This window comes from Neurospora tetrasperma (genome assembly GCF_000213175.1).
Source record: "Neurospora tetrasperma FGSC 2508 unplaced genomic scaffold NEUTE1scaffold_81, whole genome shotgun sequence".
NCBI lineage: Eukaryota > Fungi > Ascomycota > Sordariomycetes > Sordariales > Sordariaceae > Neurospora > Neurospora tetrasperma.
In genome coordinates, this window is record NW_009799179.1 from 831699 (window position 1) to 853484 (window position 21786).

General features: G+C 52.6%; 4 protein-coding genes across 4 annotated transcripts; 3 read left to right on the forward strand and 1 right to left on the reverse strand.

The window, feature by feature from the left end:
* Positions 1-1173: 1173 nt before the first annotated feature.
* On the forward strand, positions 1174-5504 carry NEUTE1DRAFT_132459 (uncharacterized protein; the record flags this gene model as incomplete). The annotated part of the gene is made up of 2 exons (XM_009856890.1): positions 1174-1678; positions 1748-5504. The coding sequence occupies 2 exons, from the start codon at positions 1204-1206 to the stop codon at positions 5494-5496; spliced, it is 4224 nt and encodes a 1407-aa protein (XP_009855192.1).
* Positions 5505-13186: 7682 nt separating this feature from the next.
* Positions 13187-13506, reverse strand: NEUTE1DRAFT_53397 (uncharacterized protein; the record flags this gene model as incomplete). The annotated part of the gene is given in 3 exon segments (XM_009856891.1): positions 13187-13321; positions 13335-13345; positions 13428-13506. 3 exon segments carry the CDS (start codon positions 13504-13506, stop codon positions 13187-13189), a joined length of 225 nt encoding a protein of 74 aa, XP_009855193.1.
* A 708-nt stretch (positions 13507-14214) lies between these two features.
* Positions 14215-16375, forward strand: NEUTE1DRAFT_70375 (uncharacterized protein; the record flags this gene model as incomplete). The annotated part of the gene is made up of 1 exon (XM_009856892.1): positions 14215-16375. One exon carries the CDS (start codon positions 14398-14400, stop codon positions 16243-16245), a length of 1848 nt encoding a protein of 615 aa, XP_009855194.1.
* Positions 16376-17239: 864 nt separating this feature from the next.
* On the forward strand, positions 17240-18931 carry NEUTE1DRAFT_118448 (40S ribosomal protein S4; the record flags this gene model as incomplete). Its single annotated transcript, XM_009856893.1, has 3 exons — positions 17240-17305; positions 17518-17940; positions 18170-18931. 3 exons carry the CDS (start codon positions 17292-17294, stop codon positions 18516-18518), a joined length of 786 nt encoding a protein of 261 aa, XP_009855195.1.
* Positions 18932-21786: the final 2855 nt, after the last annotated feature.

The window sequence follows — 21786 nt, forward strand, 5'->3', positions numbered from 1 at the left end:
TCGCCGGAACACTTGTCCGGAGCATTGCTTTTTTCACTTACACCTAGCGGGCGGGATGGTTGAGTAGGATCCACTGGGGAAAATAGGGGACCGGGTACATGGTGGGGAATTGGCTATTTCAGGTACAATTTCGGGGTTTTCGCGGCTGTTGTTCCTGAATTTGAAACCCCAAGAAGGCTAGACCAGTACGACGCAGGCTGGTGCTTGATGGCACCCAACATCATCAACTGCAGTCTTGGCAGGGGGGTTCGACCTTGAGCATACGATTCGATGTAACCTGTTGAGCGGAAAGGGAAAGACTGCTAGGATTGTTCAAGACTCTTCCCCCTCGAGCTATCGAATCTGTCGTCCGCTTAGCATATTTCTGAACACAGCGCTAGAAGCCCAGACAACATATCCACCAAGCTCAAAAGGCGGTCCCAGAGATTACTGCGAGACAGGAGACGCAGCCAGGAGAGGATGAGGAGAGGAGGAATGACCACAGCCACGGTCGACGTGCTCGGATCTTCACTCTTCGACCCGTTTTGCCTCGAGCTGTCGTCACCAGTCGGCCCTACGGTTCCAGGAAGACAACATGATACGTATACCCAAAGCGTTTTCACGGCTCTGTTTTTGTATGTAGGTATAGACAATCAGCCCAGCGAGTAGTATCGATTCTGCAATTCGACATACAGAGATCTTCATTATGCGTCGCAATCTCTGAACTGGGGTTCTCTGGGAGCACTGACTGAAGACGGACAATTCCGTCCCCAGACCCCAAGAAAATCATTCGTGGCTCATTTCCACTTGTATTATGACAGTCGAACTGCACAGATGTTGGTCGGCCAAGCTGGCTTACCGGCACTTTGACCCCCAGCTTGGGTGCTTGGCCGGACCGGGGCCTGGCTCATCTCGTCACGAAGTCGAAGATCCAGCGAGCTAGACTCTTCATGGACACTCAGCACGCTAGCTCTCAACATCGGTGTATGATCAGAAACACTATGAAAGGTGAGCTTGCCCACCCATCTGGCTCTTGTATCTTCTTCTTTTATATCCTCCCTACGTCCCTTTTGATCTTCTTCAACCCCATCATCAAACGGCCTGCTTTCCAGCCGTGCAAGCCTCGTGTTTGCGTCCACTCTTTGAGTCAATCTCATCACATACTCTTTTACAACACCTCATTTATCGTATTCCAATATCAAAGCTAATCATTTTAATATAATCATGCACAAAAGTCTAGTGGCAGCGGCCGTCTTGGCCGCTACCGCCCGGGCCCACGCCCTCACCGAGGCCAAGGTCAACGTTTACTTGGGACAGAAGGGAGACGCCAGGCTCAGGGATCACTGCGACCAGGCCAACTTCGACTATGTCACTATTGGCGCTCACTGCGATGCCACCTACTACACGAACGGCACAACCAGCGGGCAGATGAATGGCAAGTGCAGTATCGTTGCGTCGGACATTAAGCACTGCCAGGACAAGGGAAAGAAGGTTCTGCTTTCCCTTGATGGTGTCGAGCACATGGGCTCGCGCTTTTCTCTGTCCAGCGAAGCCAAGGCCGAGGAGTTTGCCAGCTTCCTGTGGGGAGCCTTTGGACCCTACGATGCCAAGTGGACGGGACCCCGTCCTTTTGACTACGCTGGTCACCGCGTCTCGGTTGATGGTTTCAACTTGGATGGTGAGCTCAAGCTCAACGGAGGTATGTGAAGTCATTCCTGGGTTTGGAGAGTCAAATAATAGAAAGTGAACATTGGCTAACACACCGCAGCCGGCGAAGGTGCTTATGCCGCCATGGCCAAGAAGCTTCGTGAGTTGTACAACGGCAATGGCGAGCTCCTTCTTACTGCCGCCCCCGGATGCTCGCTTGATGATGTCAAGCTGAAGGCCATCTTCGACAACGCCCAGTTCGATGCCCTGTTCATCCAGTTCTACAACAACCCTAGCTGCGAGGCTGGCTCGGCCTCTGGCTTCAACTACCTCCAATGGGAGCAGGCCATCGCCGCCGGCATGAGCAAGGAGGCCAAGCTCTTCATCGGTCTTGCTGGAGCTTCTGATGCCGCTGGTTCTGGATACATCGAGCCCCTCGAGGCTGCCGCTCTGATCAACACCTACAAGACCCGCTCCTCTTTCGGCGGTGCCATGGTCTTGGATGCCTTCCGCGGCCAGACTTTGGCCAACGGAATGACTTTCCTCGATGTGATCAACACTGTTGTCTCCTCCGCCGAGGCTGTTGACCTGAGCTCTGAGTTCTGCGAGGACGAGTCTGCCCTTCCCAAGGTCCCCTCCGTCACCGAGGGTTCTGCCGGTGGCTTTTTCACTGTTGCTGATCCTTCCGCCATCACCTCTGGCCCCGTCGTTCTCCCCTCCGGTGGTAGCTCTGAGGACGAGGTCTGCGAGGACGAGAATGTCATTCCCAAGGTCCCCTCCGTTACCGATGGGGCTCACGAGGTTAACCCCACCATTGTTGATACTTCCATCATCACCTCTGTCCCCGTCGCTCTCCCCTCTGGCGACCGCTCCGAGATCATTGGCGGCAGCCCCGCTACCGAGGACGACGTTTGCGAAGGCGAGATTATGACCGAGGATCCTCTTCGCTCTGGCGTTGTTCCTACCGGTATTATGCCCACCGGTGCCCTTCCTTCCGGTGTCCTTCCTTCTGGCGACCGCTCCGAGATCATTGGCGCTATTCCCTCTGGCTCCGTTCCCCTTGGCTCTGCTCCCTCTGGCCTCGTTCCCTCTGGCTCTATTCCCCTTGGCTCTGCTCCCTCTGGCCTCGTTCCCTCTGGTACCGTTCCTTCTGGCGACCGCTCCGATATCATTGGCGCTATTCCCTCTGGCTCCATTCCCCTTGGCTCCGCTCCCTCTGGCCTCGTTCCCTCTGGTGCCGTTCCCCTTGGCTCTGCTCCCTCTGGCCTCGTCCCCTCTGGCGCCGTTCCTTCTGGTGACCGCTCCGAGATTATTGGCAGCCCTGCTGATGAGGACGACGTTTGCGAAGGCGAGGACCCTGTTCGCTCTGGCCTTGTTCCCTCTGGTGCTGTTCCCTCTGGTGCTGTTCCCTCTGGTGCTGTTCCCTCTGGCGACCGCTCCGACATCATTGGCGCTATTCCCTCTGGTTCCATTCCCCTTGGTTCCGCTCCCTCTGGCCTCGTCCCCTCTGGCGCCGTTCCTTCTGGTGACCGCTCCGAGATTATTGGTGCTATTCCCTCTGGCTCCATTCCCCTTGGCTCCGTTCCCTCTGGCGCCGCTCCCTCTGGCGACCGCTCCGAGATCATTGGCGCTATTCCCTCTGGCTCTATTCCCCTTGGCTCAGCTCCCTCTGGCGCCGTTCCCTCTGGCCTCGTTCCTTCTGGCATTGTTCCCTCTGGTGCCGTTCCCTCTGGCGACCGCTCCGAAATCATTGGCAGCCCCGCTGACGAGGACGATTACTGCGAAGGTGAGATTACGCCCGAGGACCCTGTTCGCTCTGGCCTTGTTCCTAGCGGCATTGTTCCGACTGGCGCCGTTCCCACTGGCCTCGTCCCCTCCGGCGCTGTCATCGGAAGCACCGTCCCCGGCGGTGTCATCCCCAGCGGCGTCGCCCCCGGCGGTATTCTGCCCTCTGGTGTCGTTTCCAGCGTTGGCTCCAAGGTAACCGGCCCTATTGATGGCGATAACGTTGCCCTCCCCAGCGTTGGTCTTCCCTCCGGTGCTATTGCTTCCGGTGTTGTTCCTTCCGGCGTTGTTCCCTCCGGTGTCGTTTCCAGCATTGGCTCTAAGGTCACTGGCCCTATCGATGGCGATAACGTTGCCCTCCCTAGCGTTGGTCTTCCTTCTGGCGATCTTCCTTCTGGCGTTGTTCCCTCCGGTGTCGTTCCCTCTGGTGTCCTTTCTAGCGTTGGTTCCAAGGTCACTGGCCCTATCAATGGCCACAACGTTGCCGTTCCTAGTGCTGGTGTTCCTTCCGGTGTTGTGCCCTCCGGTGTCCTTTCCAACGTCGGCTCCAAGGTTACTGGCCCTATCGATGGCGATAACGTTGTCCCTACCGGTATCCTTCCTTCCGGCAGCGTTCCCTCCGGTGTTGTTTCTAGCGTTGTCTCCATGGTCACTGCTGATCCCATCAACGGCGACAAGATTGCTGACCCCTCTGCCGTCACTGCCCCCGCTGAGTGGACCACTTCGACCATCTATGCCACCACCACCTCTACTATCACCAGCTGCGCTCCTGAGGTGACCGACTGCCCTGCCAAGATCGGCCAGGTCACCACCGTTACTGTCCCCATCGGCGTCACCGTCTGCCCCGTTACCGCCACCGAGACTGCCGCCCGCGCTCCTACGGGTATCTTTACCTCGGTCCCCGTCGAGTCGATCCCTGCCGGCTTCACCACCTCGACCGTTTACAGTACCACTACCTCCACCATCGCTAGCTGCGCTCCTGAGATGACCGACTGCGCCGGCAAGATTGGCCAAGTTACTACCGTTATTGTCCCCATCGGCGTCACCGTCTGCCCCGTTACCGCCACCGAGACTGCCGCCCGCGCTCCTACGGGCATTATGACCTCGGTCCCCGTCGAGTCGATCCCTGCTGGCTACACCACCTCGACCGTCTACAGCACTGCCACCTCCACCATCGCTAGCTGCGCTCCTGAGATGACCGACTGCGCCGGCAAGATTGGCCAGGTCACCACCATCATCGTTCCCGTCGGCGTCACCGTCTGCCCTATCACCGAGGCCTTCCCTCCTGCCACCTCAGTCCCCGCCGCTCCCGCCGCTGTTCCCACCGGTGCTGCTAGTGTCCCTGCTGTCTCCGCTGTTCCCACCGGTGGTGCGGGTGTCCCTGCTGTCTCCGCCCCCGTTGTTCCCTCCGGTGTTGCTGATGTCCCTGCCGTCTCCGCTCCCGCTGTTCCCACCGGTGGTGCTGGTGTTCCCGCCGTCTCCGCCCCCGTTGTTCCCACCGGTGGTGCTGGTGTTCCCGCCGTCTCCGCCCCCGTTGTTCCCTCCGGTGTTGCTGGTGTTCCCGCCGTCTCCGCCCCCGCTGTTCCCTCCGGTGGTGCTGGTGTTCCCGCCGTCTCCGCCCCCGCCGTTCCCTCCGGTGGTGCTGATGTCCCTGCCGCCCCCTCCAACGGTGCCCCCGGCGCTGGTGTTAACAAGGTCGCCACCAGCTCCATCGTCTCCGTCTCCTCCATGCCATTCACCACCATCACCGTCGCCAAGCCCGCCGCTTCCGCCCCCGGTGCTCCCGGTGCCCCTGGTGCTGGTGTCCCTGCCGAGTCCGCGGCTGTGCCCGCCGGTGGTGCCCCTGCCGTTCCCTCCGCCGTCAACGCTCCTGTTGTCCCCAGCGGCGCTGTCCCCACTGGCACCGGCGTCTCGGTTGCTCCCTCTAGCGCTCCCTCCACCTACAGCATGCCTGCGCCGCCTGCTCAGACCGAGCCTGCGACCGGCTCTGAGCCCTCGGAGGTTCCTGTCACTGCTGGCGCCGGACGCAACGTTGTTGCGATGGGTGTCCCTGCTTTGATGGCTGCTTTGGTTCTTGCTTTGTAAATTTTTTTTTTGTGATATGCATGTGGGAAGAATTTTGAATGGAGGATGAAACAAGTGAAAGGGATGGATGGGTGTACATGGATGAAGAAGCTGAAGAGCAAGAAGAAGAAGAAGAAACTTTTTTTGGATATGCATGATTAGCAAGCTTTTTTTCCCCCGGACATATTAGAAAGTGTTTTTTACCTTACATAATGTACTTGCATCGTACCTGTTACCCACCCATCCATCTTGCATCTCTTTCTCATTCTTCTCCATGTGTCCATATTCATGTCTGGCGGTTTACTATACCATTCTGCATGCATTCAATCCATCCTAGAAGTATGGACGGGAGAAATAACAACAACGCAAAGCGAGCGAGCATATCAGATATTTTGATCTGGCTTATCTATATTTTTCTAGCGTCACTTGTTTCCTAGAGTAAGACTTCGCTTCTTTTTGTGTTTTCTTTGTATATATAAAGCAGATGAGTAAGAAATGATGAGTAGGGGATTTTTCGCCTCTTGCCAACGTAAGCCTTTCTCGGACATGATGAATGTGTCGATAATGGTCAAGAGAGAGAACATCAGTTACCGATTGACCTTTTATTATCTCCCCTTGTTATTATCATCTCCCTTTGATAAAGTAACACAGTGAAAAAAACACCAAAGTTATATTTCCCAGTGTCCATATCCTCGTAAATTGATTCGGAGGGATTCAACGAAACAAAATATTACCTAGGTAAAGATCTAGAAGAGATGATTAATTGTATACACAGTCTGTTCTATCCACGAGCAAGGCATCTCACCTACACCTAGGTAACTACCTACCAACCAGCTAAGGTAAGGTATCAACCTCATCGATCTACTTACCTACCTACCTATCTCTACCAGACCTAGGTAGGCCTAGGTATCAGGCAAACCAAACAGCCGCATCGTACGAGTTGGGGTCCAATGCACAGATCTCGATCTAGGAAGTTGCTGACTATACAGACCCTCCCGGCTTGGCTCGAACGAGAACCACTACGTAATGCTGGGATGCCGTGCCGTCCTGTGCTGTGCTGTGGTGTGCCATGTTCTTCTCGCTCATTGATACCGGGAAGCATGCACGTGGGTTTATCTCATTTAAGGTAGAGGTACGTACTCTGGATGGGTGGTGGTTACCTACTTAGGTAGGTAGAGGTAGTTGCAGTGGGTTAGGGAAGTTTGGTCAATGCCCGATTAGTAGTTTGATGGTTGCTTGCTTATGAGTGTCTTTCTCTGGGTTGATTAGTTTGCCTATGTCGGTAGGTTGGCAGGTAGGTACCTAGGTAGATAGGTAGATAGGTGTGTATTCTGCCTTGGTACTAGGTTGGGATTGGGAGAATGGTACCTTTGTGGAAGAGATTGTTTATCAGCATCATCATCGCCAGTTGGTTACGTACCTATGTTGACATCACAGGTTATACTGTCCGACGAAATGAACTCGACGAAAGCGTAACTCCCAAAAAACACATAAGGGAATAAGCCTCAGGCCCGGTAGATTCTCTTCATTTTCTTTGATCAGTACAGTCCAGTGCACTGTAGTTCAATGTCAGGGCAGTTATGCCGATATTTCTACCTAGGTACCTTTACCTACTTCACGATATATCAGTCCAGCTTCAGTAAATGTAATGTTATAGCGAGTCTTCGCCTAATCAAATCGTGACCATGTCCCGTCTCGTTAGCATTAAATGCTGCAGTTACGTATATGGTTCAGTCCTACATCGTCTTCTCCGATCGCCCTGCAACACGCAGGAAAACCATCATCATTCACGTTTCTGGACTTACTGATAATCTCTAGGTTGTTTGTTTACTGACTTCCCACGACTACTTCCCCCCATATGCTTCCGGAAGGAAGTTTCCACTCACACCTCACACCTCACACCTCACCCACCCACACACCTGCTGTGCTCCCTCCCACTCGGCTTGCCACGGCCTTGCCTTGATCGATCGATCATGAACGTCAATCAATGCACTCATTCAACACGATGTGATGTGATATGACATGATTGCTCAAGGTACGAAGGGAAGACATCGGATGTCTCTAGTGGAAACTTGACATATCAAATTGAACTGCCCTCACGAAAACTGACAAGAAACTAGGTATTGACATGCAAGTTCTGTTTAGCTGCTTTGATAATTCATTACTCACCTTCACCATCCATCCCTTTCTCATTCCTTTTTTCCAAGTTTCACCCCAGCTTCTCAGGCCCGAGTTTTCGGGTCTATCTTCCAATTTACCTAGCCATGATGAGATAGGTTGGTCCGGTTATGGATCCCGACCTGATCGGGTAATGTTAGGTACCTACCTAGAGCTGGATGTGTATGTGCTTGGACTCGTGGCATGTATGCATGTCTCACTAAAAGAAAAGGCAAGAATATCTCAAACATCTACCTAGAACGAACGCATGGAAAAAGCGTGGCATAAACATGGCATGGCGTGACCATGACATCCACATGGCACGATACCTATTGCTGAAGGCGTCGCAGGTGTGTTGTGTGGCACATATGAAGCTGATGGCGGCGGCGGATCGGATAAGGCTTGCCCATAAAGTCCTCTACCTACAAGTGCTCCGACTGGCTTGCGGACATCACATCACTTCGGCTTGCTTTTTTCGGCCCTATATAGAACTACTGGAAGAAAAAGTCTGTTTCGGGACTTGCAAGCCCTGTAGGAGGAAATATGGATGTGAGAAGGGCTGAACTCGGCCACTAACACTTTGCCCATTTCCCTACTTGACTTGACTCAATCAATGTCTGAGTCCCCAAACGGGCCATGTGTCTGTCAACTGCAGCGTAGTAGTATGGAAGCGCGTATGTAGTGGTAATGCGTGGTGATAAAGAGAAGAAAAAAAAAATAAGCAAATGTGGCGCTCCATGGCGTTTATAATCGAACCATGGTGTTCTCATGCTTTTGCGGTTTCAGCTCCGAACTTCCCAGCTCCGTGGGAATGGCATGTACCGAAAAAAAGAAAGAAAGAGAAGCGTTCCAGTCGGCTCTGCCTGAGCTGCCTTTTACTAGGCTGTTCCTATTCGAGTACATAATCGTTCGTCACGTGCTTGATTCTAGCTACGACATAATGAGACAGTTACATACCGGCTGTATCTAAATTCGGGTCAAAGGCCCGAGTCTATCAACGCCCAGATTCCAGCCACGTTGACGCCCATAGGGCCAGCTACCTACTCGTAGGTACCATCCTTCTTCGCGGGAGTTGAAGGTAGATGCACGTAGGTCTCTCTGATTGACGCTGCACTGCACTGGACCCGAATGAACTTGGGGTTTTCGATCCGATCCGGTCTGGCGGGACACATTGCGACCGCGGATTGGAAATGAAAGGGATGCGTTCGTTCGGATGCGGTTTGTGTATCCGACGATCAGAGTTACCCGACATGGGGATTGGGGATTTTGCCAAGCGATTGTGGGATATGCAAGTTAAGACTTTACGAACGACTGGAACGAAAGCAAACCTAGTTGGGGATAATGTGATATAGACCTATAGGTACCGAGCCGGACCTAGACGGTTTTTGGTATACGGCCAGACTCAAGTCTACAACGTAAATAGAAAGCCAACGTGAGGTATGAAATGAATGTATGTCTCTCTTTCCCTCGTGAGTTCTTGTATATGTAACGGTCTGGAAGTATTCCCACCTCTCCTTCCCTTCATCCCCTTCTATGGGTTCGGTTGGAGAGAAGAAAGTCACGTCAATCAGTCCGGGAAGATGCTAGGAAGGGGCGTGATTTGAAGGAGAGACCGAGCTCGATGTGTCAAGGGAGCGATAGTGGTGTAGCATATGTGTTGTACATTGGTAGCTGAATGAAAAAGATAAAGCACGTGTGATGACGGAGATTGCGTAGACAAAGTAGGCAAAAGAAAGGAAAGCTTCTAGAAGGGTTGATAAGATGTCTTGCAACAAGTCCCTTCCGACTGCCGAGTGAAACTCATTGCTTGTTTTTTTGCCCTGTACACTTGTGACGATGAAGGACTTCACCATCGCAGCACTGTTACGTTACTAGTATTGTGGTGGAGAGCAAGAAGAAGACTCTGCGCATCCTGCACATCAGTTTACCCGGGGTTGACTTCCCCTTTTCATGCTTTCACGCTCTTCAATTACCGGGCCCGGATCTTGCGTGCCGATACACGACACTTGCCGGTACACCTACCCGACAAGACCCCGTGGACGATCAGTGGTTGGGTATGTGACCGAACGGGGACAGCCCGGCGGTACGGGTGAAACACGGCTTTTCATGCTGGCCAATGTAGTAGTGTAGTGGAACTAACGATGATAGTTTGTTTCGGCACCGAATGGTGTTTTTCACACAGGGATCCTGGAAATAGATGACCTCACCGTCCATTTTGTAGCTGATGGATGATTAGATGCTCAATGACAGTGTAACAGTAAAAACGTGTCGAGGTGATGCGATTCACACCACGTATGGGCACCCAGAGGCCAATGCCAAATGACGTTTGTGCAGTCAATGGTCTGGGGATCGGGCATGGCGATGAACTGGAGGATCCTCGGCTCTCATCTGTGCTTGGCTGGGCATCCACCAGGCGTGCTAGCTAGGTAACGGTCAGGTCAAAAACGTGCTTTGATGATGGTAGCATCCCCACTAACGCCAGCACTGGTCGGATGCCAACTCACTCCAGGAGGCATGTACAAACACGTCTTCTTCGTCGTGCAGCGGGGGAGGCTAGAAAGGAGTTAGTGAAAAGTTCTCCGATATAGGCAAGCGAAGCAGGGTTAGGTAAATGGCTTGGGCAAACCAATTAACATACAGTGAAAGTAAGTTTTGGCAGACTTTTCATCGGACCACCGGCATCTTCTCGAAAGGACGTCTGTGGCTAGCAGGGCATGAATGCACCTCGGGCTCTTTGTGACATAGAAGGGGGCCCAAGTATGCCAACCAACTCTGTGTAACTGTGATATTGAACTCGATGCGTTCTGGCTACCCAACCACGATGTTGTAGGCCGTTGGAACTTTCATTGTCTGCACACACTCGTATCATACATGTGGGCTTGAGTGTAGGCCATGCGTGTGTGCGTCTGGACGCCTGAACGTGATCCTTCTGCGAGTGAATGTCTTGATGTTGAGACCCTGAACGATCAGGTGGATATTGGACAAGTCTCGAAGCGGTAACGGACACCTCTTGGTATTGACGTAGGTGGTTGTTCTTGCCACGGCACAGCGGAAGAAATGGTCCTAACTATCAGGACGACAGGGTCGATTCGGGTCCCGGGATCTCCCTTCGAGTCAAATCCATCTCTTATTGAAAGCATTGACACCATTTCGGCACACGAGCCTCAGGATCCATCAGGAGTCGGCGGCTGGGCCGAGACCCTAGACCCAATAAGCTTCCATGACAAAGACCTGCTCACGATAAGAGATTCCCCTCGGTCATACTATGTAGTGTACATCTCCACTCGGTACGGGCCGGAGATGGAAGCGGTGACCACCGGGCTTCTCAGCTCGAAAGGTTGTCAGTCTGTAAAGTTGCCATCGGTCCCCGAGGAGGTTGTCGCATTTTGCATGAGTTTGCTTCAGTCTCACTTTTGACAGCGGATAGGGCGGGCAGCTTCCAAGGGCGCGAGGGCCTTTTTTCCTCTCTCTTTTACCCAGGCTTGCTGCTGTGAAACGACACGAAGCAGGGTAGGCTCGATGATGTCTATTGCGCACTGCTAGTATGGAAGTGTGGATGTGGGCGGTCGGGGCTCACGCGGGGCGACCATGAGCTACCTACCTTCCGTAACGGATCACATAGGCAACTGCAACAAGCGTCAACGGCGGTGATGATGGAGCGCTTGATGGATCGCACAAAGATCGCGGAATGAACTCGTGTGCCATCATCTCCACCCACATCTGTTTGGAATTGTGTACACTACTGTGTAGTGAGCTGGTATGGAGGCGAAGGTAAGGTAAGTCGTTGGAGACGGAGGCGGCCAGTCAAGGAGATGGAATGAGGCTCCCTCGCGTGCGTAGATGGACATATCGTGGTTTGCTGCAGTGGTTTCGCCATCCGGAAGCAGCTTCGGTTGATCATGGAGCTAATAAGCGCGGATCTGGCAGATAAAAAAGGTTATTCCGCGGAGGCATGGATGGCATTGGTGTCTCGTGCGTGTACATCTAGAACATAGTCTAGATAGTAGGAACCTCTACACTAGTGTAGTGTAGCACCTCCGCGGTTGGCGGCTTTTGGTGGGCGTCAAACCTGAGGGTCGGGTTTACCGCAGTATGTATGGTAGTGTAGTGTAGTTCTGGAGGGCAGATGGTCTGGACAGGGCAGGGAAAGACAGCCCAGACGCCTGCTTCGCCACTCAGCTTCCGTCCACCGGCCCTCTGGCGTGCGAGGGTGGTCTTGGTGGTTCCTCAGTGATCCAGGCCCGTCATCACCAGAGACATACTATGTATAAGGCAGCCCGGATGAGAGACCCAGAAGAGGGTTAGATCTCCCGAAGAGTTCTCAGCAGATGACATGTCAACATGCCAATGCCGGGGAGAGCAAGAAAGGTGTGCCCGCTGTCGGGTGTATCTCGCTGTTGCTGAAGACTTTGAAAGCTGCGATGGTGGTGTCGTCGCAGCCGTGTAACCGTTGCCTAGTGAAAATAATAGCGGCTTTGTGCTGCCCTTTCCCTCCGAACCATTCAGTGCACACGACTCCCCTGACGGCGTCTCCTCCGCCCCAGGGGCATGCCCTCCCCCCCCCCCCATCTTTCCGAACCCCGTAAAGGGTGGTGGTGTGGGCAGCAGCAACAAAATGGAGGAGGCCATCCCAAGAGGCCGGGTGGGTAACCGCGTCGGCCATGTGAGTGGCCAGCGGGTTTGACAGAGGGAAGTGCCGTAAATGTCTTCAATTGCCTCCCCAATCAAAGTTAGGTGGCATTGGCACTAGCTCGTTCTCATTCGATAGCCGAGGCTGCATCATTTTTTTTTCTTCGCTTTTTCTCTGCTGTCGTTCATTATTAACAATCAGAGCGACTGAGACGCCCAATGTGGCGGCGGACTTGAAATGGGTCGACTTGCAATTGCGGAATGAAACATGATGAATAGCAGACAGAGATGGAAGCTTCCATTTTCGAAATGGAACTGTTTTTCGGTTTTTATTTTTATTTTTTCTTTGTCTCTCTCGCTTTTTCTGTCTCCCCGACTCACCCCTCCTCCTCCATCCCACTTTCTGTCCGTCTATGAGCTAGATCTGTCAAATTCGGGGTCTCACTGACCCTTGAAACCTTGGGTGCATTCCGTAGACCGGAGCTGGAGGAGGCGAAAAAAGTCTCGATGATGAGAAAAAAAAAAGACGAGTCTTTGTGTTGGACGATCCCAGCTAAAAGTGGAAATGTGATGGTGCCAAGTGAAAGAGGAGTAGTGTACACTACACTACACTACACTACACTACACTACACTACACTACAGCACACAACAGCCATGTGAGGTACTTTGCAGTCAGAGTGGAAAAAAAAAAAAAAAAAAAAAAAAAAAAAAAAAAAAAAAAAAAAAAAAAAAAAAGCTTTGTGATAACTACATGATCCCTTGGTGATGACTAATGCGGACTGGTTGATGCTGGATAATACATAATAGTATGTACAATTGTGCCTGGCGAGCTTGGCCGGGGAGAAGGACCCGGGTGAAGCAAAGATCAACACACTAGGGAAGCGAGGGAAGGGGGAGAAAGAGGATGAAGGACGGGACCCGGACCCTAGTGTCCACTGCCCTGAGCAACAATGTGTAAGCTAACCCCACCCATCAGATGGAACGGGTCTACAATCTGCAAGACTATCGCTGTTTTCTGGAGGACCGATATCAGGAGCAGTTCCTTCGGGGACTTTTTGGACTTTTGATGTCACTTCACTTGTTGCTCATCCACAATGTTCTCCAGCAGTTGGATGAACAACACGAGTCAGGTACCGCTCCTCTGGTCAACGTCTAGTCAACTCAACTATACCTTATCCAGCTTCCCTTGTTGCCGGAAATAAACTCGATGGGACCGGGTACCTTGGCTGAACCCAGGCTGGCCATGACAGCTGACCAACACGTTGGATTCAACAAGGATGCCGTCTGGACGTTTTCCATCAGAATGTAATGTAATAGTACACTACATAGTACTCGAGAGATATTTGATGCTCGTGCCAAGCTACCACCTACCTAGACGAGGCGTTGTCAAGATCTAGATGTACTACACTACTTACCTACGTATCGATTCTCTGGCCCATCGATTCCCACTACGGTGGTCCTAACGCACCCGCATGCAGTGCTGCGGGTCACCTCACCTCCCCATCAGGTCCCAGCCCAGGGCAAGTACAACCGCAGTTATCGAACGACCTAGTGTACCTAGCTTGGGACCCAATGGGGGCACGCTGAAGGGCCGCGGAAGTGGTGGGCCGCAAGGTACCTCCAGTGTACAGTGGGCAAGTCAACGAAAGCCGAGACCTCTCACATCCTGGGACCTCGTCCGAGAATCGTCCTTAATTCCAACTTCCTTTTTTTTTCCTCCCCATTCCCGTTCATTGCCTCCTCTTTCCTCTCCGCCTACTTTCCTTGTCACGAGGGTAAACAACTGGTGTCTCAGTCTCGGTTTCCTACGCTGGTCTGTCTCGTGGGCTTTGTTCGTTCTACGCCTCGCCTTTCTTCTTTAATAGATCTCTCTTTCAAATACCAGGCATCTTGTGTTTATCAGACTCTGGGGGAAAAAAAAAAAAAAAAAAGTTGTCATCCCTCCCCTACTCCGTCATCGTCACCACATATCACACTTACCACATTCGCGATCCCGTTGCAACAATCCAATCTCCCGCAGACAACTTAACACTAGATTTTCCTACGCATTCATACACGCTGTCGCCCTCAACGCCTCCGGGCCCCGCCTCGCCGACTGCCCAATGCCGGCTTCCTCGAGGCAACCCTTCCTCCACGATGGCTACCATCGAGCCACGGCTTATGCACCTCTCAACCGTACTTAACACCCAGCAAGCCGATAGCCCTTCACCTATACAGCTCGGTCCTATAACGGCCCCCGTGAACAGCAACTCGCTCTATTTACCTACCCTGCCCCGCGATGCTGGACAACAACCACAACAACAACAACAGCAGCAGCAGCAGCAGAGAACCGACAAGCAACTGCCGACTCTGCCACCGATTCACACGCTCAGTAACGAGTCTATGACCAAGCAGACGCCCAGGATAGACCTGTTCGCAAGCGATTCTGCCGCTCGCCACCCTCCTTCGAGTCATTCACTCCAATTGCTGCTTTCATCAAACTCCCCAGAGACAAGCAGCACGCCCCTCTCTCTGCGCAGACCTGCAGGCGACCACCCCGATGCTCTTCAGGATGCCTACAACAAGAAGCGACAGCGGGCTCTCGCTGCCAAAGACGATTATGTCCAGCTGCCTCAGCCTCTCAAGAAGCAGAAATCCACCCAAGAGGTGGTTCTTCAACAAGTAGTCACGGTCCCACCCATCCTTAACGGCCTTCACGAACCGCCACCCAACCCCAACGCCAGCAGGTTTCCTCCAATACTCTCCGGCGTTGTCGACCATGAGCCACCGAGGATAAGCGGCTACATGCATGATCTCAGTCCTCCGACCCATGTCCCTGCCTCGGCAACCACAACTCCACCCGCCGAGTGGTCCATTACATCCCCACCCCCAACAGACGGAGACAAGACCAGTGGCGGAGCCAAGGCGAAACGGAGGGCGGCGAAACCACGGAGAAAGTGGTCCGATGAGGAAACCAACAATCTCTTACTGGGTGTCAGTCGGCATGGTGTTGGAAAATGGACGACCATTCTGGAGGATCCCGACTACAAGTTCAACGACCGGACTGCCGGTGACCTCAAGGATCGGTTTCGGACCTGCTGTCCCGAGGAGCTTCGTGGGGGTTCAGGCAAGAGAAGCCCTGCGGCCGACAAGTCTACGTCAGGCGAACCAAGTACGCACATGAGCAGCAGGCACAAGAATGGCTTGTCGCTGGACGCTCTCTTGAGCAACCCAGAGGCTGGACCGAGTGATAAGGATAGGGGTGACTCCGACTCGGCCCCTGCAAAGCAGAGAAAGAGTCGGGCACACCGGAAGAAGATGGAAGATCTTGTCGAACTGGGAATTAGGGGTCCATTCAAAAAGTCGCACCGTCGTGAGCGGCGTCCATTTACGGACTTGGACGACAAGGAAATTCTGGCGGGGCTCAAGAAACACGGGCCGGCTTGGACCAAGATCCAACGCGATCCAGAGTATCATCTTCAGAGCCGCCAACCCACGGATTTGCGCGACCGGGTTCGCAACAAGTATCCGCAAATTTACGCAAGCATTGAGAAGACCAATCCCCGGGATAAGGACCATCAAGCGCGCGGGAGTGCGGAGGCGTCTACATCCAGCATCAGTCTGCTGGAGCCTTCCATTCACCCTACGATATCCAAAACTCTCGAGCCGACCATAGCACGATCGATAGAATCGCAAGTATCGCGACAGAGCTCGAGGGAGGAGTTGCCAAAGTGGCTCCCGAATACGACATGCGAACCGACAGAGACGCTACCCGGTCTGGCTTCTGTCTTTGCTGACTTGCCCGACGGTCCTCTGTCGTCGTCATATTTCGGAGGACCTCCCGACATGGATATATCCCGACTCCTGCTAAACGATGCCCAAGATCCTTCCTCAGCCTCGGAGCGCCTGAGATATGGACAGGGAGGTATGGGGGGAGGAGCGCCAGTTATTTCAGGAGGTCAGGATGGTTTATCGGGCGGATCCGCCCATCGGAGGGCTCTCTGAAGCGCGAGGTAACAGGTAGGCATGCAGAGAGCTTGCTACAACATTGCAATTTCTTGCCGCCAGCGCGAGAGATCTTTTGTCGTCTCTAACACACGGGAATTATCGCACGGTAAACGGCCGGCGCATTGTTTGAACTTGACAAACTTTCATTTGTTTTTTTTTTTTGCTATGTTATCAGCGTATATGGGTTTCTAGATACAGGGCGTCACCGGTCATCAAGGCAGGCTTCGCGAAACACCTTTTTTATTTCTTTTGCGTTTATACACATCGGGCGGCGTCAGTCAAGGGGCTGACAAAAGATTGGGATCAGGAACTTGGGGGCACGCATTTGTCTTTGAAGAAGGACAGACAACTTTGGGAGGAGTGCGTCACACATATTCATGGAGAGCATCTTCTTGGTTGGGGCCGGGATCGATCCACAGTCAGAATCGAGGCAGGAGCAACCGTCAACAATGGGAGGAAGACGAGATGACGAGAGATACAACCAGAAGAGATAGGAAACATCAGTGACGGTCAATTCACGCAAACTACTTCGCAGTAGGATGCCTAGTACTTAAAGTATACGAGCAAAGCAAATATGAGTTCGATTGACTTCAACAAGAGTGGTTGACATTGGGTTTCTTTTCGAGTCAGCGTATCAAACACGAGCCTGGTGAGAGCGTTTGTTTGTTTGTTGATGATATGATGTCAGGCCACCGCTGGTGAGGATCTGGTGATGACATTTCAGGGAGAACACCTCACAGCCGGGAAGACAGATGGGCGATCAACGTGGCCAACCCTAACCCCGAACGCAGCCTACCCTCAGCTGGTGACTACTCCACAGGAAGTGAGGCGTCGCAGTGGGGCGCAAAACAGGATGTGGAGCACAGACCAAGAACTCACGAAACTGCCAAGCGCCAAGTGCAATTGCCGGCTGTCACCGCCCACCCACAGGACGCTAGGGTTTTCGAGGCACAAAACACTTTTCATATTTACCTGGCCGGCCTCTTCGACGAACTTTCCCTCCTGATTTTCTCGACCAGCAAATCCATTAGCCAACCGTCAAAATGGGCAGAGGACCGTAAGTACACCACCATCCATACGGATCGTTGACGACGATTCTTGATTCGACGATGCTTTCCGGCGACGCAGCATTTGGATGACCAGTCTCGAGTTCGGTCACGTCCTCGAAATTGGGCGCCAAACGCTGCGACACCAAAAGATCGCGTGGAGATGTCGCAAAAACTAAGCCTTCCAGCGACGGCAATGACTGACTCCGACTCCCTACTGCAGGAAGAAGCACCAGAAGCGCCTTAGCGCCCCCTCGCACTGGCTTCTCGACAAGCTGTCGGGTGTCTATGCTCCTCGCCCTTCCGCTGGTCCTCACAAGCTCCGCGAGTGCATGCCCCTCATCGTCTTCGTGCGCAACCGCCTCAAGTATGCGCTCAACTATCGTGAGACCAAGGCCATCATGATGCAGCGCCTCATCAAGGTCGATGGCAAGGTCCGCACCGACATCACCTACCCCGCCGGCTTCATGGACGTCATCACCATCGAGAAGACTGGCGAGAACTTCCGTCTCATCTACGACACCAAGGGCCGTTTCACCGTCCACCGCATCCAGGATGAGGAGGCCAAGTACAAGCTCGGCAAGGTCAAGCGCGTCCAGCTTGGCAAGGGCGGTATCCCATTCTTGGTTACGCATGATGCCAGAACGTAAGTTCTGCCCACATCTATCAGCCGTTGGACCAAGCTTTGGTAGATACGCGTGGAAGTTCACCCTTCCACTCCCCCCACATGTCCGTCCTACGCGACACCTTTGCGGGAAAGTGGAATGGGGGAACTCATCCTCTGCGATCACACAACTACAAGCGAGATCTAAACGGCTGGTATGTCCAAACTTTCCCCTCCCACGGTTGACTAACCTCTTGTGCGTGATAAACAGCATCCGCTACCCCGACCCCTTGATCAAGGTCAACGACACTGTCAAGATCAACCTTGAGACTGGCAAGATCGAGGACTTTGTCAAGTTCGACACTGGTGCCATCGCCATGGTTACCGGCGGTCGTAACATGGGTCGTGTTGGTGTCATCACCCACCGTGAGCGTCACGATGGTGGTTTCAACATCATCCACGTCAAGGATGCTCTTGACAACACCTTCGCTACCCGCGAGTCCAACGTTTTCGTTATCGGCTCCGAGAAGCCCTGGATCTCCCTTCCCAAGGGCAAGGGTGTCAAGCTCTCCATCGCTGAGGAGCGTGACCGCCGCCGCGCCAACGCTCTTGCCCACTAAATGTGTGCAAGTGTGTTTTCTGGTGCTTCATGACTAAGGATTTCGGGCATAACGGGGGCTTTGGCTTGTTGATACCTAACGTTCACTGAAAAAATGCATGCTGGGATGGAGTTCATAGGGGAATGTGAAATTCAAGATACCCGTCGCGTAAGAGCGACGACCCTTAGCTCCGTACCTAGGTATTTCTAGTTTTAGCTGGATGCCTAAACATGGCTCCCTGATACTGGATCACAACAACCGGCCCTCTGGCCCTACGCCTTATTCAAACTTTGTCGGATCCCATTTTTCTCGCCTTCGTGAATGTGATGTGCTTACCTACTCTACCCATTCGCGATATCTCGACGTCTGACGACATTACACTATCCGAGAGTTCTAGCTGGGGTTTAATTCATCACGCAACAAATGTGTGTACCAACCATGCCCAAGATGGCCTCATGCCGTGACGACACAACAACCAACAACCTCCGATCACTCACCTCTGGACCACTCGGTCAATTCGACCATTCCCCCAAGGCACCCGCCGCGTTACTCTATGTTCGTCCCGCCCTTACCCATCAGCATCATCATCTTCTAGATTAGGATTCTAAAGGTTTGACTTGACGCAGCACATGATCCATCCATAACATGTCACAACATACGTGCTGACCATTAGCACCTGATACGGTCTTCTTCTTCCACGATGCCCGGCAACAACGACAGACTCGCAACCCATTCCAAGATCATATGTGATCACTTCCGCATTTTCGTCTTCGTTTGCCACTCGACTTGGCTCTGCATCTGTATCGAGGCACCAGTCAGTATCTAAACAGCCCTGTCACTTTCCCGCTCTTTTCCTTATACACTTTTAAGCCATTCAACCACTGCACACTCTCTTCCAAGCTAGCCTAGGTAGGCCCCAAGTCTAGAACAGACTAGAAAAGAATAGAAAAGTTTTGTCTTTGTTGCTAGGATCTATCTCTCTCTCTCTCTCTCTCTCTCTCTCTCTCTCTCTCTCTCTCACACACACATATTTGTCATAGCAACTGTTTTGACTTTTACTAGGAATACCTAGCCATCTTGAGTTCACTCACTCACTCCTGAAAGGCCAATCAGGAACCCCTTCTCTCCCCTTAACTTTCGGTCATCAAACAAATTGTATCTCCATTTTCGAGATAAATGTCTCTAGTAAGGTAAGGTAGGTACAAATGCGACAAAAACAGCCGTTTCCCCCCCCGGCTGGAGATCTCAGCTGTGTGTGAATTATGTGAAACATTGATCCCTACTTCTATATAGAGGTAGGCCAAGTACCCAGATACTTTCCTCTCTTGACTTAAGCTCGACCACACAGAAACATCAACGTTGTCAACCTAGAGTACCGATGTGGAAGGCGTTACATGCGTTGAATATGTAAGTGGTGGCAGTGACAATCGTTGGAGGCGCTGGAAGTGCTGGAAGCGCTATAAGTGTTGGCAACGACTGTGGACAGGGGAGAGAAGGTGGGAAATGAATGGTTCCGGGGACGACGGTAGCTGCATGTGGCGAGCGGCCAGAGGAATGCGAAGTTGCCCCTCTGCCAGTAGGCGAGCTGAGGAGCCGGGAGGAGGGCGCTCACTGGTGGGTACTTTCTGTGATGGTGGCGCCGGAAGCGTCAAGTCGGGCATCCAAATAAGTCAGGAAGGAAGCAAGCTCGGCAGGGCTAGGCTAAGCCGAGCTGAGCATATACAGTACTCGACTGCTTGGTGGTAGACTGCTGGCTTGGGGTTGAGACTCAAAAGCCAAGGGAGGCAGATTCGCAGGATACCTGGGTAGGTATGCGAGTGACTGGGAAAGGGGAGGATGGTAAGGACGCAAAACGCGGTTACCGCGCTGTTGTTGGACTTACTGGCGGAACTAGTCCTTCCGGCTGGAAGGAGTCGGGTGTGATGAGATACGATGGTATGTTGGATGCGATGTGATGGTATAGGGTTGCTCAGTGGTGATGGAGTAGTGAAGTATTGGTTCTCGGATGGACATGGGATAAGTAGATGGGGCGTTTACGAGAGCAGACAAATTACTGGATCTCTGTACAGACTTCCCTCGCTCCCCTCTTGGTTCCGAAGACAATAGCGGGCAATTATCAGGGCTCGGGTGACGGGTGTCTTGGTCTAAGCGAATCATGGTGTTGTCTGTTTTTTTCGACGGCTTGACGGGGCGGAAAGGCAGCAGACCCCAAGTCGGGGCTTGACGGAGTAGAAATGGTGACTTTGTTAGGCTTGATATGAGAAGATACAAGGAAGAAGAGGATGAAGGGATTGGGAAAAGGATTCGGGAGGCTTTCTATTTCGGCCTTGGCATCATTTCTATCCCTACGGGTGAAGTTTTGAGTGGGTTGGGCTGGACGTTGGTGCCATATGGATGAGAATATCCTTCAGCGCTTCCACCTCTCTACCCCCTTTTGATGGCAGTATCCAGGTCATCGACTTCCAAGACACATCCATCATTAAGAAAGATGCTACAGCAGATCACACTTTTATCCACCTGCATCGACTAGGCGTAGGTGACCCACACCACTGTAAGCTGTTATAGTGACTTAAAGCTAGCTCCCAGGGAGTCACTTAACTGCGCAGTCTGATTTACCAAACCACTCGGATAGGCCGAAGGCTTGATGTCTTATTTCATTGTTGCTTCGTGAATGACGGCGCTTTAGTCTTCGTTCTTCCGAGTGACTGTACACTATTCGCAAAATTGTGTCGGCGACTGGCTCGATATGTGGTGTAGTTGAGAAGCCGGAGGAAGAACCGCCTTATAAGACTCAGCCCTTGTTCGAATTTGCTCCGTATCATGACCATTTGAGCTAGTCAAAGCTCTTGTCGCCATGCTCACTGTGTTTTGCCGTTTCTTATTCCCTCCTTTCCCATGAAAGTGGCTTTTCAACGTCTAGTTTCTTTGCCCGCGTCCTTTTCCATTATGTGACGACTTGCCAAGTGCGAGTATCGAAGCCTTTTGGGTCCTCAACATAAGCCGCTGTCCTTTTTCCAACTGTGTAATCCCAGAACCGCGAGTGGCTAGGAATTACAAACTGAAATTTGCCTACAGTTCCGTACGGTGAGCGGATGCTCATTCACCGATGAGTTGTGATTGCCTTCATCTGATTGCGTCGCCTTGGGTTATGCTCAGCAGTACTCTGAAGATAAGTAAGCTTTTTTCTGTGTCACTCGGCACATACTTGCCACCTTTATTATTCACGGCAACAATTCATCCCAGAGTTCTCCTGTCTTAACTCTAAGAACAGAGCAGGGACGACCAAGCC